This window comes from Polyodon spathula, chromosome 9 (assembly GCF_017654505.1).
Source record: "Polyodon spathula isolate WHYD16114869_AA chromosome 9, ASM1765450v1, whole genome shotgun sequence".
Classification (NCBI taxonomy): domain Eukaryota; kingdom Metazoa; phylum Chordata; class Actinopteri; order Acipenseriformes; family Polyodontidae; genus Polyodon; species Polyodon spathula.
The window spans coordinates 25,789,640-25,808,978 of record NC_054542.1 but is presented as its reverse complement, the minus strand read 5'-3'; the positions used below and the strand labels follow the sequence as shown (position 1 = coordinate 25,808,978).

Genomic DNA, 19,339 nt, shown 5'->3' with positions numbered 1-19,339 from the left:
ATCTGAAAACAAATCATAATAACTATATGTATTATTATTACAGGAGTGTATCACAAGACGACCATTAGAAAGCCGTCAATGTGGGCTGCGTTGTAGATACTCCAGAGATAGTAATCATGTTACTGTAGGCAGAATCCAAAGGAAAGACCTGGTGCATTGTGATTTCAAAACCCATTACACATGCTAATTCTCTTGCTTCTTGTCATTTTCAAAGATTCCTTCTTGTCATTTTCAAAGACTTTATTTATTTATTTTTTGCAGCCCTGCCTCTTCCCCACAGTTGTCACACGATGATACGCATTCACGAATTGAGCATTATGCTAGCAGGTAAGCTATGTAATGCTATTTTTAAACTTGTTGCAGGCATTTTATGTTTTCTATGTATCTTTTGGATCATTTGGCTCAAGGCACGTTCAATTTAACTTTTTTAGCCTGCAGAGCAATCAAAGGCAAAACAAACAGCCTCTTCCTGGTTTTAACCTGCTGCTCACATTTACAAGATAATATGGGGGGGGGGGGCTAGCTAGAAGGCAAAAATGTTTGAGAAAGTCAGATGTTGCTGACATGTACATTCTAGGAAAAATTCACAGTAAAAAATAAATAAACTACTCATTCTAGTATGCCATGCTTCTACAGTATATGACCTTGACTAGTGTTTAAAAAAATCATGCTATCAGCATACATTAAAGGCTTTTTGTTGAGACTTGTCAGACTCTTACCTGGGGATCACTGCACCGTATACACTTTCATTACAATAATGCTAACCCCTGCTTGTTGACTATTGTACTGGTGTACAAACCCTAGAACAACTACCTGTTGTACTGTTGGACAGCAGTTTAGTGGCTGGCTTTCCAGTAACTTTTCTGAGTGGTGAGAGCATAAAATCCTTTAGGTATTGGGCGATTACTTTCCTAGCCAGGGAACCAAAATGTAAATTGCACAGAACATGCAGCTCAATTCTAAAGTTAAAAATATGTTTCATGTTTAATAGTAGTTCCCGAGTATCTTTTATTTTGAGACTTAAGCTATAATTTTTGCAGTGTTTGAACAGATTTGATACTGCGCAAGATGACGTGTTAGACAGTAAGAGACACCCGACTTATTAGCTTATGAGAAATGGAACTGTTTTCAACAACTGTGTTCCATTTCTTGATGTGAAAAGACTATGAGGTTGTGGTGGTGAACACTTCACAGCATTAAGGTTAGTTTGGCTGGTTTTTATTTTTTATTTTTTTATAAACTAATTTAGTCTTCAGCACACACCAGTCCTTTCATTTTGCTTTTGTTTTTAGTGTAAGGATTGATAGAAAATGAAATCAATTATTTTGATAATAAATAGATTGCAGATGTCCAATATTCCCCAAGGTAATGTACTGTATAATACTTTCATTTAAAAAGAGGGAAAGAAGGAAACAAAAATACTTTTCATTCACCAGTGTTTATAAAGTACATTCAATTTTGGGCTTGTCAATGAATAGGTTTCCAGCCTACTTTATTTAACAATGTACTTTTTCAAAATCTTTTATATTTGCCTGGTCAAAAACTTAATATGCACACTGCTGTAAATATGTATTACTTTGAAGTGTTGTTCCATTTATAGTGCCTTCATATATAACCATAAAATACAGTATTAAATAAGCAAGCACATTAAATAAATATATAGTGCAGCTCAATTGAATGTTTTTTTCCCTATTTTATTTTGAATGTTTTTTGTAATGAAAATTTGCAGTGCCTTTCTATCATTGTGTAATCACTGAATACAAACTAAAATATGGTTTGTGTTTCAGTATAAACAATTCTCAATTTGCATTTAGAAAATAACAGGACTTTTTTCACTTATTTTTCTAAAACATTGAACTATAACTTGGTTGTGAAATATTATAATACTGGTTGGAAACAATCTGGAAACTTTTTAGTTGAAAGTTGTCGGTCTAAATTGGCTTTGGTGCGCCTGTTTGTTAGGTAGGATAAATAGTTCACTCAATATAAAAATTAAAAAAAATAATCCCACAGGAATTGCATGGAACAGCATCAACTGGACAGCCTATTTTCTTCATCACTCTACTGCTGAAAGCTCACACACTGAATGTGTAATGTTTATTGACATCACAGTGATATGTGAGGTCCCTGGCTGAGTTCCAGCTCTGTGAAGTAGCTTGTGAAAATAATAAAATAAACGCTGGTCTTGTAAAGCAGCAATTTCAAAAGCTGCTATTTTTCCAGTACAGATATTAGCTTGATGACTCTTGGGATTCCATGCTAAATGCCAAATGGGCCTCTTTGAGTGGTTTTGTAGGCTGGAGAGCTGTCTTAACGAGTAAAGGCTTTTGAAAATTGACAAATTCAAGCCCAGTTGATCAGGAAAGGAAATTAATGTCCTTAAAATCCCTTCTCTCTCTCACACACACACACACACACACACACACACACACACACACAGTAAATGTGTCTTAATTTATTCTTCTGATTAATAGTTCTGTCGTCCCTTCGTGTGTCCCCCCCCCCTCCTTCACAGGCTAGCAGAAATGGAGAACCGTAATGGATCTTATCTCAATGACAGCATCTCACCCAACGAAAGCATGTAGGTTCTTCAGAAATTGTTTGCATTCTTGTTACTGTCTGCTTGTATGTTTTCAATACTTAGCTGACAAGGATCTTGGCGATCATTACAGATCTATGTATTACTTTGTCAGGGCTTTGACTGCACCTGAAGGGCACAGTCAATCATAAAACCCCATGCCTTTTCTTTCCAATTGCTCGTTGAAACAGAAACAGATTTTTCAGCCTTTTTTTTTAAATCTAGTGTCATGCATACTATAAAAGCGCTTCTGACTAAAGAAAACTACTTCCGGTATGCCTTTTAAACTAACCAGTCTCGTTTTTTATCTACTTCTTAAGAACAGCACAGAAGCAAGAAAGTGTGAAATATACCTCTATTTTTATTTCCTGGTAAACTATATTAAAATAATTATGTTTTAAATTCTTAAAAATAAAGCACTATTGCCCTGAATCATACATTTTCATAAATGACACAATATATACTATGTTGAAATACTAAACTGTGAAATAAGTTTAACCCAGTAGGTCAAGCATGCCTTTATTATAATAAAAAAAAGGAAAATTAAAAGAGGTAGCAAAGTAAAAAAGGGCTGTGCTGTGAAGTTTAAAAAATTGTGACAAAGCAGTTTTGAAAGATTAGCATTTTCGTGCATTACACGCTGTGCACGTGCAGGGTATGCTTTTAATAAGCTGTTTTAATTAGAATTAGGGATTTTTTGTCATTTCGTTGTGCTTAATGGGTTTTTAAAATATGGGAAAACGAAAATGTTTGGGTTTTGAAATTATCCAAAGGAACGTTTTTTGTCAGTTAGGACTAGTGATGGGAAGCGAGGAAGAAACTATTTGTAATATGGACACACCGTCTATCTGATCTGTATTTTGTCTTGTTACACAGCTACTGTTGATACCAGTTCTGATGGTAGAACTTGCCTCTCAGCTAAATCCAATAGCAAACACTTAGCTCCTCATGACAGTGGTGTAATGGTGGAGTTTAAATGTAAATTAGCAACTGGTCGTTTTAAAGAAACAAATCAAGTATTTACCTTTTCTGATTAGGCTAGGTAAGGAATTGGTTTAAACAGCCGACAAAGACTATTTCCAAACTAGGTAGCTGGTAGGGTGGCTTGTTAAAGCAGTTTTTGAACAAGGGATTAAAGTAAATTAAGCGCTCATATGTATTATGAATAAACAGCAGACTACAAGGCTAAGGAAATCAAGCTATGCCCTGAGTGCAGCTACACCACATGGATGAGATTTAAAAAGGCAAAACATATGTCTATAGTTGTTGCTTTGGGCAGTCAGATGAAGAAGAAAAGATAAATGCCAACACTTGGTTTAGTTTGTGTGGTGGACAACTGAAATGAAAATGGAGAGCTAATAGCATGCAAGTTTAAGGAAAAAAAATATTACTTTATATATTTGTGGGGGGGGGGGGGGGGGGGGGGGGGGGGGTTAATTGGTGAATTCATTCTTAATGTGCACTAAACCTTGCAGTATGAACTCAACTATTTGCTAAACCAGCACGTACTGATTTCTCATTCCTTGCAGTGATGACGAACATTTGCTAATCCAGCACTACTGCCAAAGTTTGAACCAGGAGTCTCCACTGAGTCAGCCTCGCAGCCCGGCCCAAATCCTCGTCTCCCTAGAAAACGAGGAGAGAGGAGAGCTTGAGAGGGTTCTGAATGACCTGGAAGAGGAAAACAGGTCAGGCTCTCTGCCATTCACTTCACTGCCCCCCTTCACCTTACAAACACACACCAAGGTCTAGTCAAGTGCTCCTGCATTCGATGCACTTCATATTTTCTTGGTCACTGTTATTCTTTTATTCATTATTTTGTTGCATAGGATTTATTTGACCGTGTCGGACTATGTATTGTAAGCTAGATCATGTATAATAAATCTTGTAAAGCACAGTTAAAATCACTACAGAGGTACACTATAAGTAATAAAAATTGAATTCTCACAATGAATGACGCAGAGAGCTGGTTTGCAGGTTCTTCATAGATAAATGGAAGGACAGTATGAATAAGCAAGTATAAAAACAATACGTTTTATAGTTCCAAAATAAATAATCAAATGATTAGCATTGCGCATCATATAGACTACTATATAGAATACTATTACCTGAGTATATTGCATCCCTTCTATGTAAAGTACAGCATGTGTATAACATGCAAAGGTTCTTTAAATGAAGGATGGCTGATCTGTTCAGAAAATTACTGTAGGTACCTTACTTGCATGATTGGAACAAGGTAGTTTGCAAGAAATCTGAATGGAAATGTTTCAAATGAAGTTTAAACATTTCATTGCTATACCCATCTGTATGATCAGAAAGCCTTGTTAGGATTTTATATTACTGTAATTTAATTTGGTGTAACTGACCAACAATTCAGAGGAATGGTAAAATCACTCGGGCTGCTGTAATGTAATTGTTTCAAAGAGGCTGTTTCAAATGGGTTACATGAAGCTCTATAGCATGTTCATAAGTGTTTGTGGTGGTAGCAGGTGCAAAAAGTTATTTCAACTTAGTGGGTTAAGTAATACATCACTTATCCTTCCAAACTGCTCAGCAAGCAATTACAGTCTCATCAAAAAGAAAAACAAGCTTCAAAAACTATCAACACAGACAGCAATTAAGGTTTCAAACCCATTTCCAAATGTTTCTGAAGAGGAGGTTCAAGAGCAACAAACATAAAAGGATGCCATTAAAGAAAAATCCCATTTAAAACAAGAAATGACAAGTATACTGCTTGAGCTTTCATTAAATAATAAACTGAAAACAAACAAGAAAATGAGCAAAGAAAAAATGTTGGTGAATGATATTTTGTGAATATCTTGTTTGATAAACCTTTTTTTTTTTTTTTTTTTACCATTCCAAAAATCAGCATTATCTTTAGGATTTGATCCGCTTCAGATAGTAATGCATGCCAAACCGAGTTATTCTGTAGCCAGCGATACTGACGTGTTTCTTTTCATTTGTTCCAACAGAAATCTCCAGTCCGAGTATGACCGACTGAAGGAGGCGCACGATCACAAGGGGCTCTCCCCCCTGCCTTCACCACCTGAGGTGATGCCTATCTCCCCCCAGAGCCCACGAGATGCTGAGCTCATTGCAGAAGCCAAACTGCTCCGCCAGCATAAGGGTCGTCTGGAAGCCAGGATGCAGATCCTGGAGGATCATAACAAGCAGCTTGAGTCCCAGCTGCACAGATTGAGGCAGCTGCTGGAACAGGTATTTATACCGGGTGTCACTCAGCGGGCTGTGTCCACTGCTGTATGGCGATCTGAGCAGCAGTGGATCAAATAGATCCCTTCTTGGTGATTTCATACTTTACAATATATATATATATATATATATATATATATATATATATATATATATATATATATATAATATATATATAATATATATATATTACCGGGACATTGCCTGCAATGTGCACAGCATTGTCTTTGTTGTGCACTATAAAGTAATTTACATTTTAAAATGCTGCTTTTGGACCTGCTTGTAACCAAAGCCCTGGGCTATAGTCAGTGTCTTTTTTATAATTTTTTTTTATTCAGTGTTTGGTATTCCCTATAAGTGTGTAGAGTGAGCAGACAAAACACTTCAGGTTTATCCAAGAAATAAGCATGTCATATCCAGGGTTCTCCCCAGGAATTCTGTACAGCCGGGCGGCAAAACATTATAACAGGGAGCACTTTTAATGAAAAAATAAACTTGCCTTACCTTAAATATGTAATACAACAAAGAATTTGAATAATGTGTTGTCTTTCATTGAATATATCTAGTTGCTCTTTTTTATGTTGTACATTTCCTTTTTCATTACTGTTTTTTATTATGGTAAGTTACCGTGCTTACTCAGGCACTCTGCGATTTGACTGGGGAGATAACGTAGGGTTAGTGGAATTCACAAAAAAATGGTAACCTTTTCACTTCCTTTTTAGCTTAATTATTGAGCTTATTGCTTCATTTAAAAAAAGTTTTCAGGGCATTTTGTTAATGCATGTCTATTTTTGTTTTTCGCTGTTCTATATTTTTTGAATGCAACTGTTCATTTGAACCATTTTTTTTTAACACAACAGTACTCACACACGTTTGGTCACCATCATACCTGTTGCATGAAACCGGAGTGTAATAATCTAGCACCTCTGCACTTAAGCATTTGTATATTAGCTGACAAGTGTTCAGCTGATATCCCATCACGTCTTTCTTCTTAAAGGCATGCATGAACCCCCAATATCTCTCAGAAGCACGTGGGTACATTTTTTTGGTGCGTATGTATAGCTGTTATGTACTATATATCACCTGACAGTACAATAATCCGACAAAAAATGGACTGAATGATAATACCTGAAAATAATCGTAATATTTATTTTAATAAAGTAGCCGGAGCAAATATAGTAGTAGGCGGTGGATTGCACCGATCGTCAGCTTTTTTTGAAAACCCTGCATTCATTGTCACTGTTTTTTCTTTGAAAATCATTTGTTATTTTTTTAGCAGTCATTTTTAACGTTTTAGCCTCTCGAAGTGCTTAACACAAAAACCCACCCCTTCAACTCTCTGATTGGTTAAATGTTGTGTCAAGACGTAACACAGCTGTCATGTGGTTCCAAGATTTTTTTTTTTTCACCCAGCAACGCGTAAGTGATCTAATCTGCTAGAAGCACAATCAATCCTTACTGTTAAAGATACAGTAGCATCTGCAAGATGGGCGGATCGGGTTTTTTCAGCCGGGCGGAGACAGCAACTTTGCCGGGCGGCTCGCCCAGCTGAAAAAGCCTGGGGAGAACCCTGCAATATCTTAATAAGCCGGTACTTTATGTAAATTCTGCTTGTCTGTTTAACCAGCCTGTCTATAATGGACTTGCGATCAAAGGTATGATTGTTCATTTTGTTTCAGCCCCAGGCAGACGCCAAGGTCAATGGTACTACAGTCTCCTCTCCTTCTACCTCCTCCCAGCGATCGGACAGCAGCCAGCCAATGCTGCTTCGTGTGGTTGGCAGTCAGACTACAGAAACCATGGGTATGAACTGTTCACTTGATTTTGTGATGACTATGTTTACATAGGGAGCTGACCAGATACAGTAAACGTAAAACCCTTCCAGTAAGTAGTGGGGTTCTGAAAAAATATCGCTTAGTGTGACCCCACATGTTGGTACAACTGTTAAAATAACGTACCTGTAATTTTATCTTTTCACTAACATCCTGACAACTTTTTACACATTAAAGTGTTTCAAATCTATTTTCAAAATGACCTCTCTAGTGTACTTGGGTTTGAGATCTGTCCTCCTAAATCACTGCAGAAAAAGCAATAAAAGAAAGTGCTTTTCTGTTTCCATACCGCATTATGGATTGTTATAGTTGTTACCCGTTTCTTAATGTGGTCAATAATCCTTACACTAGCAGCACTAGAGTGGCTGTTTTGAAAAGAGCTTTGAAAGTTACAAGTGTAAAAAGTTGGCAGAATGTTAACAGTGAAAATAAATATTATAGGTACATTATTTAGAGAGTTTTTTAGCAATACCTGGGGATGTGTAACGCTCTTTTTAACTACAGCCTCATATTCTGGGGATTTTTAAGAAACGCAATATTAAAAAAAAGACAATATATCCAGGTGTTTTCTTAAAGGTGTGTTTATTAGAAGAGTATTCTGAAACAAGTGTTTTTCGATGAACATTCAAGAATATAGCTGATTGAAAAGGACACAGTTACAGAAAACCTGCTGAAATTTCACAGCTCTTTCATCCCTACTGCAAGTTTGAATTCAGTCGATAAACGCAATGACTGTAAAATTCTTATTCTACTTTTTTTTTTTTTTTTTTAATAACTAGAAGCTTGCACGCCCTATATTGTGTTTTTGCAGATTAGGGTAACAAGTTATGTCACCTCTCTAATACAGAAAATGAAAAGCTGGTAAAACTATAGTTAAGTATGATTTAGTTTAGTGATATAAAGAATTTAAATCTAGTGGCCTGCTAATTTTCATAGCGTTTTTAATAACAATTGGCTACGGTTTCTCACCCCATACGTTGAACTTGGAAAAGAACACAGTCCTGTTGAAATTAGAGGTGAACCCACTGACCTAAATGGAGAAGAGAATTTCACTTTGCCAGGTGCATTTCTGTATTGTTTTCCATTGTTTTCCGTTAGTCAGCTTTAGTGTATAACTTTTTTAATAAGGAAAGCGATAAAACATGATTCTGACACAAACAGATTGTAAGGAATGCAAGTTTCAAGATAAAACGATAAGCTCATTGTTTACGAAAATGTACTCCCAAAATCTGCGAGATACCAGTTTATGATCATATATCACAGAAATCTAGACAGGTTTAATGTGTTGTTAGTAAAGACTTTAGGTGCCTTCAATGAAAACAACATCCCAACACCCCAATCTTTTTTTAACTTCCATACAGGTGTTTTGGTTCTCAAAAGACATTAATAATATCGGAGCAGTTTTACCATGTGAAGTTTTAATACCTTAAACGAGATTTAGATATCTCTTTGGGATTAACAGTGTATTAGCAAGGGGAGGTCTGTTCTAAAAGTGGGTACAAAGGATTTTATATGTTTTTTTTTTTTTTTAAGCAGAAAGATAAATGGTAGGGTTATTATTTGTAAGGGTGTTTTTTGAAAAAGCAATGGGTGAAAGTTTCACTGTAACCTGGTAAGATTCAACTGCCATGTCTTCTGGTGTGTTAAGCCCATGCTAAGTGCATCACGGAGATGAAAAGGGTGTCGGTCAGTAAAAGGTGCCCCAGTACACTGATTCTCAAATCAGGATCCACAAAGGTTACCCAGGTGCTCCCCAGGAACTTCTAGAAACATCTCTCTTGTAAAACAACATGCATATTTCATGTGCAGGCATGTGTTCTTTTTCTGTAGAGGTGAGAGACAGACCATGTGTGTTAATACTGAGCATAATATCATCTTTTGATTTTTTTTTTTTAAGACTTTGTAAAATAAAGGAGAATTTATTTAAAACATGAAAATATGATTTTAAATTATTTGTTTTTTGTTTGCATTGCGCCGAGTTGTTTAATGCGTTATCACCGAGATGTTCGGCTTTTCTTTCCATAAGGTGTCGATGACCTTTTGAGCCCGCCCCAGGATGCAAACACAGGTCTCGAGGAGGTGATGGAGCAGCTCAACAACTCTTTCCCCACAACCAGAGGTGAGCGATTTCAAAGCAGCAGCTGGCTGTCCACTTCGAATAGTGTGTTCATGAGAAGGCTAAAAGATACAGCAGCTGTTCACTTTTCTGAATATTGTTTTTGAGCATCATCATTTGCAATGCAGCTGATTTACAGCAGATTCTCATTTCTCACAGGAGTTGTTGAAAACAAAGTTTGCGTTTTAGAAGTGGGCAGGTGTGTGTTTTTGAATAGGCAACTGATAAAGAGAACTTATGTGTAAATTCTCCTGGACATCTAAACTTGCAGTGTTACTCAGTGGAACTTTGCATCAGTTGTGCCTGGTGTGTGGAGTTTGAGGTGCATTCCACAGCTGTTAGAGCTGAATAAACCAGCTGCTGTGCTAATTTAAACCAGATGTGCAAGTCAAAAGGTCTGTCACTCAGGCGAAATGTACTGTTAAATGCCAACACAGTGTTTGCTTTACCATTGTAATTGCCTGTGGTTTTACAGACTATAAAAAAGAAATAAATAGTACAACAATACAGCTAAAATAAAAAACCATTGGATTGGCATATCTTGTGATTGGCTTCTAATTCAAAACTGTGAGTGAACCAAGGAGATTTAGCTTTCACAGAATGTACCCTTTTGTGTCTTGGATGCAGATTTCCTCATGTTGTATGTGTAAATTTTGGGGTTTTTTTTAAGGATTTTAGGGAGCATGGAACATGAACAGCAAATTAAAGAAGTAGTTTAAGACAACATTTTTAATTCTTCCTTTTATGATCTCTGTAATTGTTCTGAGTGCTGGTGTTCAAATTAAGTGTTTTACAGTTTTTTTTTTCTTTTTTGTTTGACCTTATCAAATTTGCCTGAACTTCTAATTTGTCTTGCACTTGTTATTCCCATTAGTGGGTTTCCATGGTTACTTGCAGCATACCTTCACCCCTCGCAATCTAACACAATCAGTTTCTGATTAATTTAATTCCGGCAAGCTCGGAATTAAAACTTTCCGGAGGCATCAGATAAGGGGTGAGATCTTATCCAGACTAACTAACTTTCTTCACACTGACAGTGTGCTCTCCGGGCGTTATAATTCCGAGCTTGCCGTTTCTGAGATTTGGAAACATGATCCCTTACCTCTTCGGCAATCTGCTGCTGGCGATCTAGCAGTTGGTAGGGATCAGTGGATGGAGCAGGAGCAACAGCGATTAATCGATCCAGTGGGCCTTTGATGGTCCTTCCAAGTGCTAATACTGCAGGAGAGAAGCCAGTGGTTTCATGTTTGGCGGCGTTGAGGGCAAAACGGACCTCAGGTAGCCACTGATCCCACAGCTGATGGTTTTTTCCAACAAAGGATGCCACCATGGTTTTTAAGGTGTGGTTCACCCGTTCCGTCAGGTTGGTCTGTGGGTGGTAGCTGGTTGTGAGTTTTTGTACAACTCCCCAGGTTATGCACACCTCTGCAAGTAGCTGGCTCGTGAACTGAGGTCCACGGTCTGAAAGAATATGTTGCAGTGTTCCCCATCGGGTGAAGATTTCCTGCGTCAAAATGTTCACAATCTTGGTGGTCTTACTGTCCCGCAACGGAAACAGCTCAACCCACTTTGTGAAATAATTGACAATTACTAGGGTGTAAGTGTTACCTTTTTTTACTTCTCGGCAAAGGTCCAATTAGGTCCAGACTCCGGACATCTCTCCGGGTTCCTTCACGGTAGTGGACTGGAGTTGACCTGCAGGTTTGGCGTTGGAAGGTTTATACCTCTGGCAGATTTGACACTCCTTTATGTGACGCCACGTATCTTTTTGAATGGATGGCCACCATGCAACATCCAATATATGCAACAAGGTCTTCATCCTGCCCAGGTGACCTCCTAAAGGGTTGTCATGATAATGTTGGAGGAAGGAATCCATCAGCTGTTCCAGAATAACCAGCTGGTATCGGAATCCTTGTTTAGGGATGGGCACCCGGCAATACACCAGTCCTTGCTGTTGGATGAAGGTGATGTGATTATTACTGTCAGTCTTTGAGTCTGGTCCATGGTGGTAGGAAGATCCATGCTACTCGCAGAGGCATTGCTGACACATACTGCTGCAGAGGGAGTTGAAGGAGGTACAAGAGGAGCGCGGGAGAGTGCATCAGGTACTAGGTTAAGACTACCTTTCCTTTACTCAACCAACTCGGTGAGATGGGAACAGTGCTCAGTCAATTGCCCTATTGCCTCACTGTCAGTAAGGTTACCTTCATCATCATCGCCTCCAAAAAGCTCCACCCCTTCTTGGGTAATGTACAGATCACTATGGCGGGTAGTTATCTCTGTGACAGGTTCTGATAGTCACATGGGGTCTATCTCCAATCTCAGAGAAGTTTAATGAAGGTCTGATTTTCCATTTCTGACATCAGGTTTCCAACAATTTAAACCGATGAATTTGAATATGAATTTAATGAGACACAAAGGGTCAACGTACGGGCCACCAATTCTGTAACGATCACTCTGCACAACTGAGAAGCAGTTGTACTGTCCTCCCTAAGGAGATACTACTGGCCCAATATCTATAACTAACTAAGTAAAGAGTGACAAACAGCAAAAGCAGGGACGTCAGAGGTGTCAATTTCACGAACAAATGGTTTATTGTTGTAAACTATAATGTAATAAATGAAATATAAGGACAACAACTTATTGTAAAGAACATTTAGTGGAAGGTACAGGTGAGTAAGAAAGTAAAGTGAACTAAACAAACATCCAAACAAACTAACACTAAAGCGAAATTAGGCCTTTCAGTAATGGTTACATTTCTATTTCAGGGAATCAGGGTTATGACAATAACCTAATATTTAATGTATTATACTTTGTCTGTACAATTGTTTTATTCCAGAAACCCTTTGCGTTTACACTTGCTTCAAGATAGTAGCCTTTGTCTGTTTTGTAAACTGTGCATGTCAGCATTCAACTCTTTATAATAATCAAGAGTTATATCCGGGTAGACAGTGCAGTAAATTGTACATGGCTGAGCACTGAAATTAATTTGGTTCAGGTGACTTGGATAAAGTACCGCACTCCAGAGAGCACATTATTGAGATCATTTTGTGTAAATGTCTGAAATAAATTTCCATTTATTTTGTGATGCAAATATCTGTGACTGTTCTTTTGCAGGCAAGGACATAAATTCACCCAGGCTGCCAGGTGCATAAAGTTCTCCAAACATAATACTTTGTCTACTCAGAGTAAATGTTATTAAAAAAAAACATTACAAAGCTGTCTCTCCTGAAGCCCATTGTTCACATCTTAAAGGAAAAAGTACCACCCTCCCTGTTTTTGGCTGTTTGCCTGAATTTGTTATATAAGGATTTGGAATGTGGCTCCAAGCCTTTGGAGTTTGAATTACTGATGGAACTCTGCTGTTTAAGTTCCTTTCTTTTTTAGTCCATCTATCTCCATTATAAAGAGCATCACACGGGGTGATTTGCAACAAGTGGGCTTACTGGCAGCTCTGGGTGAAAATGTGCTTGTTTGATCAGATAGAAAAAATAATTGTATAGGGTGCTGTGATAGATGCAAGCTGATTTTTCACCCTCACAAATTCAGAGGAGTCAGTAGTCACTGTCTGTAGAGTGGATATCAGCTTGTGTCATACATCACCCTGTATGATATTCTATATATAAATTATCCTGTTAATCATGATTTATTACCGTTGGCAAATCTTTTCATAAACTTACTTTTTCATTGGTTACAAATTACAGATGTACCTCCCCCCCTAGTGGCCATTGTTATACTGACTTCAGTGTTGGGACAGTAAAAACAGTGATAAAGAACACACATCACAGGGTGTAGACAACAAATTAAATAGTATGCATATTCTGAGGGCTTAATGTCTTTCAATGTATTGGTGTCCTGTCTGCTTCTCATCTAAAAAAAAATCTTAACAAAATCTCCATTGAAAAAAAACTGAAACACAATCTCTGTTGAAACAAACTTGTTCACAAAAATCTCTGTCAATTTCAATGACAAATGACAAATGATATCAACACAAACCCCAGGTTACCAGAAAAATGACAATATTTGTGTAATTTGAACACGGACCACAAACCAGTACCTTGGCGAGACTTGGCCAAATTGGCACTGAAAAGAGTTCCATACCCGTTTTTCTGATCTTTAATATGATTTACCCATCTTGTGAGCATGCCTGGTTCTCATTCTTTTGTGAAAGTTTATTTACCTGTATTATTTGTTTGTTTCTTCCCCTCCCTCCTTCCCTGTCTTCTCTACCCTCCCTCCCTCCCTCCCTGTCTTCTCTTCCTTCTCCTTGTCTTCTCTTCCCTCCCTCTCTGACTTCTCTTCCCTCCCTCTCTCCCTGTCTTCTCTTCCCTCCCTCCTTCCCTCCCTGTCTTCTCTTCCCTCCCTCCCTGTCTTCTCTTCCCTTTCTATCTCCTGAAAGGAAGGAGTGCACCTGGAAAACCAATGAGAGAGGTTAGTGAGAGCCCAGCTCACTGACAGGCACCCTAACACAGCCTCTGCTTTTTCGCGTCTATCCTTTGTCTTGTCTAGCACCCTGTCTGTGTGTGTGTGTGTGTGCTTTGCTGTCTGCCATTTGCTTTCATGTGTAGTGCACCCACTTTTAAGAACAGCTATCAGGCCTGATTGTTTTGTTTGTAACTGGGTTGATTTTGATAAACCAGATGCATGGAGTAAATACATGTTTTTCAAATTTGGTATAGGTGACATTATAAAGAGGGATTTTTAATGAAGGACTGAAAAGGAAGTTTGCCAAGTTTTAAACTGTATCAATAAAACATGTTTAAGTTTTTGTTACATCACTGATTGAAATTGATATTCATCTGTATTTTTTTTTTTTTTTTTTTACTGCTATACTATATAGTCTTGTAAAAAGTGTTGCCTGACAGCTGGTAACATGTATATATACTGTGAAACATTTTAATGCAAATATGTTTCAGTTCCTGATTGGATTGCTGTTTTTTTTTTTTTTAGCAAGGCCGATTTGTAGATGCAGTATTCTTAGAAGTGGGTTTAGTCATGTTGCTGCGGAAGATGCTAAATGTTATCATCTCCAATCTGTTTTACACAAGTGATACTTTACTTCCCCGCTGTGAAACAATTACATCTAATGATGTTTACTTGCAATTGGACCTAGTACTGCTCATTACCACATTAATCAGCTCTCTTTATTATCAAAGTACACAACTTGTATCAAAAATGATTCCAACTAAAAATAAGTGGTGTATATTAAATTGAATTGCATGGAATACCAAAGTTGACTTGTGTTAGAGCACCAAGGTAGCTAGTTTCTGTTTTTCTTAAACTGTAGGTGTTCAAGCAACAATGCTGTTCCATTTCAAGAAGTAATTTTCATTTTATTACTACTCTGCACTGGTTCCCTCAAAGTTCCCTTTTAAATGCACTCTGCAACATGTTATGCTGTTGGTTGCATACAGCCATTTGTTTAAACACATCATTATACACAATTTCAAAAGTAGCTTGCAGTGCTTTAGGGATCAGACTATTAGTAGCGTTGCTTCAGAAATACTTGTTGAAATGGCTTTCACTTGTGGAGTTAGACCTTTTTTAACGTGTCCTCAGCTTGCTTGATGAGCCACATTAAAACCCCACAAGAAAGAGACATTTTCTGGCATGAGAGTCTGCACTGTGTTGATATTTTCAATAAAGAGAACTTACGAATACTGCAGACGAAATGCTGGTGCAAATATCTAAATTTAAAATATCTACAGTAATTCAAAGGTGATTCATACAGTCTTTACAGTTTTGTTAATGTGTTCTAGTTGTGCAGAACACAACATAAATCATTGCAGCACTTTGTAGACCTTGAAGTTCAAATATTACACAGCATTGTAAAACTTAACCAACCCTTATTACTGAAAAACATCAGCACAACTACAATCAAAATTTAAAATCATTGCATCTGCTGCAGACTCGCTCACAGACCCATGCTGACTCACGAACACACGCTGTCCTCCAAAGCGTGTGCCGTCAGCCGACCGCTCCTTTTCACTCTGCAGGCTTGCCATGCAGCCAACCCAGAGCTACAGCGTCAGAGGACAACGCAGCTCTGGGCAGCTTATATGCAAGCCCACAGGCACCCAGCTAGGCTACAGAGGTCACTGGTGCACGGGGAGCCAAGGACACCCTGACCGACCTAAGCTCTCCCCCCTGGCGGCACTCGGCCAATTGTGCATCATTCCCTGGAAACTCCCATCCACGGCCGGCAGTGCAATAGCCTGGACTCAAACCGGCAATCTCCAGGCTATAGGGCGCATCCTGCACTCCACGCAGAGAGCATTTTAATGGATGCGCCACTTGGGAGTCCAAATAAGCAACTTTTAACCCTTTGCGGTGCTATGTCAGACCAGGTCCGACATTACAATTTTCCCTTTCCAGTCCAATGTCGGACCCTGTCCAACAACATCAAAAAGACGTAAAGCACAGGTCTCTAGTCGTTTTTTTCTTCTGAAAAACCAGAGAAAACCTTTCAATGGCCGAGTGAGACCAATAGGAGGCGAAAGAAGCTGAAAAAAAGGGTGTATCTGAACACCACAGAGATAACACAGGCACAAACAAAGGAGATAGGTGCTTTTGTATCTGGCGCTCAAAGAATATCACATACATTTGCAAAGCTTTTTGAGATGTTGTAGTAATAAAATAATGACTTGGATCACATTATTGAGGAGTTTGGTGATAAAACGAGGGACCAGGAGAGGATTTATTAGTATGCATGTTTATAAAGAGGTATGTGAAAAATACAGCAAACAAGGGGTGGGGCTTGGCTGGAGATGCAGTACTGATGTCCTTTTGCCATGCACTGCATTTTAAACCTGTTTTATTCTGAAAATATATATATATATATATATATATATATATATATATATATATATATATATATATATTTTTTTTTTTTTTTGTTTTTTGTTTTTAAACAGCACTTGTAAAATAAACAGCGTGTGTGAAAATAAATTGGATCTGACGCGTCTGACAAGTAAGGCTGGTGAATTAGACAAGTACAGGAACAAATTCTGATATTTTACCAACATATTTGCTTCTCCTCCTGACCCAAACACTGTCAAAGCTATGTCATGTGTCCATAGTGGTCCAGTAGAAAGACTATGAGAAATACCTCCCTACGTTTGCACTTGAGTTTTCTGTTGTAGGCCTATACTTAGTAATTTCTTTTTTTCTTTTTCTCTCTTCTATGCAGGTAACAATGTAGGAAGCCTCTTTCACATGGCAGATGATTTGGGCCGAGCAATGGAATCCTTGGTGACAGTAATGACAGACGACGAGGGGTTGGATTAACAACATTTTCCTGCAACACTGAATTCTGAATATCAAGCATGTTTTTTTTTTTTTTTTTTTTTTTGGGGGGGGGGGGGGGGTTTGTAATACTTCATACAACAAAAAAAGGATTGGATTGTAAACGTTTACAAAGAAAAAAATGATCTATATTTTTGTGAAGGATAGTGGTAATAAAACTGTAGATTTCAGTAGTTTCCTAAGTCTGATATTGTTTTGTTAACAATGGCAGGTTTTACACTTCTATGCAATTGTACAAAAGAAAAAAATGAACTACATGTAAAATCTTGTTAGTTGAAAAACTTGCCATTTTGTATGGAACGCGTTTCGGATTGTTTAAAAATAAATTTCTAACCATTATAAAGAAAGATTGTAAACTAAAGGGTGCTTTATAAAAGACTTATTTTATTGTTTATAAAAACCAAAAAAAGAAAAAAGAGTAAACATTCAAAGGCAATGCATTTGTTTTGCTGCGTTACAGTTCTGTAATTGTGTAAAGTATACATTATCAGTGTTCTTTTTCTTGCTTATCAAAGAAAGGTTATCCTATAATGGTACCAAATTGTTCATCAGGTCATTTTTTAATCATTTCATCATTATTATCCTAGGGCTTGGGACAGGTTCAGAATTGAACATCTTCCGCAAGGAAAGTGCCAGATTAAAATGAATGATTTTTGGGTTTCTCATTAGTGGCAGGCCAGAAGTCTCTCTCTGTTCTTGCTGCTTTGCAATTATCAAAGTCTTGGAATTTAAAATAATTCAGACACACTTAAACTAACAAAGTTTTATTTTTTATTTTTACCATGGTGTTTCTGTATGTTGCTAAGTAATGTCTTTTAACCGTTGCAATTGTGAATACTTATCTTCAAGCATGGATTTCCCATTTATTTAATTTTTTTTAAAAGGTAGCTAAAGGCAAGCACTATAATTGTAACATTCTTTGCAAACATGACAATGGAATTCTAGTACCCTTATTTTTAATGGGTTTTTAAAAAAAATGACTATAACAACATACTAATGAATATGTAGATTGTGAACATTAAACTTTTCATCTTTGTCCCAGTCCTAGTTTTGAGTTTGTGTAATTAGTAGAATGTTGCGTCAGTGAGCTGCGTTTTAAGGGTTAACCACTAGAGCTCACGTTTTGGACTATCTTTATGCTTTGGTTCATTCTTGGTCATTTACTGACTGACAGAAGCTCTTTTTTTTTTAAGTGAACACCAGTCACTTTCTAATCATGCAATTCCTACCTCAGTTTTATTTTATGGTACGCTCTACTAATATGACATGACCCCTGCCTGAAAAATGTAGTTTCTGTCATCAACAAATACATTTACAAACAGATGAATTTAGAACCATGCCTCGAGAATTAATGCTCTCAGCGGTAGACACCTGCCTCATGCATTGTAGCCCTTTATACTCACACAGTTAGGTACTACTATTTTTTTTCTTGTGTTTTTTCTTCTATATCAAACTTGTGTTTTAAGCTGCTTGTATTTTGTTTTATTATTTTATTTTAAGGGGGGTTGAGTCTGTTCTATTAAAAAACAAAGGTTTGAGAGTTTCATTCTTTTTTTGCATTATGCTTTGAAATTTCATTTCATATATATGTGTGTAACCACAAAGTATTACGTATAAACCATAAACAGTCAAACTGACCGCCTGTGTATCACAGCAGCATGTTATTTCATTTTTAATCACTCAGCTATCGTGTTCTTTTAACTGAAATGTTGTCATCTACCACTAATTTTACAACTTCTTTTACATTTTGTTTTCACAACATATCAAGTTCCACCAAATATATGCCTTACTATTGTATTATGAATTGCTTTATGTGTATATCAATAAAGCACGCAATTATGTTACATTGGATTGTCTTTACTCTGGATTTAAAAGATTAGTGTTTCATGAATATCTGCTTTCCCGGTCGAGAGAAGGTTCTCAGATTTAATAATCTCTGTGTCATACCATAAGAAATTCAGAATGTGGGCAGTGGAGCCGCCAGATCTGTGTTGTCCTCCGGCACTATAGGTCTGGTGGCCTCGCTGTGGATCCGCAGTGCAAAAAACGATTGATTGGCAGGAGCGTGCTTCGGAGGACGGGTGCTGCAGGGTGCGAGCGGTGAGCCGAGGATACAGGTAATAATTGGGCACACTAAACTGGGGAGAAAACCTGGGTAAAAAAAATTGGAGAAGACTAAATTTAAAAAAAAAATATCAAATTGTATTAGACCTATTGCTAATTAGGCTAGCTACCCCTTTCACATCTTGTAGTCATCTTTCAAAAACCAACACAACAGTAAAATGCCATGAGTCTGCA

At 37.5% G+C, this 19,339-nt stretch overlaps 1 protein-coding gene across 14 annotated transcripts in view; it reads left to right on the top strand.

Annotated features, from left to right (window-relative positions):
- The window catches only part of dmd (dystrophin), a 728,160-nt gene extending 709,275 nt beyond the window's left edge, over positions 1-18,885 (top strand). For 9 of the 14 annotated variants that reach the window (XM_041259003.1, XM_041259010.1, XM_041259011.1 and 6 more), the window contains 7 exons: positions 262-327; positions 2,516-2,581; positions 4,108-4,266; positions 5,551-5,794; positions 7,468-7,591; positions 9,647-9,739; positions 16,926-18,885. In XM_041259003.1, coding sequence (XP_041114937.1) covers positions 262-327; positions 2,516-2,581; positions 4,108-4,266; positions 5,551-5,794; positions 7,468-7,591; positions 9,647-9,739; positions 16,926-17,023 — 850 coding nt within the window. In that variant the 3' untranslated portion in view covers positions 17,024-18,885. Of the gene's footprint in view, positions 1-261; positions 328-2,515; positions 2,582-4,107; positions 4,267-5,550; positions 5,795-7,467; positions 7,592-9,646; positions 9,740-14,135; positions 14,168-16,925 lie in introns of all 14 variants that reach the window. The other 5 variants (XM_041259005.1, XM_041259012.1, XM_041259016.1 and 2 more) reach the window with 2 other exon arrangements.
- Positions 18,886-19,339: the final 454 nt, after the last annotated feature.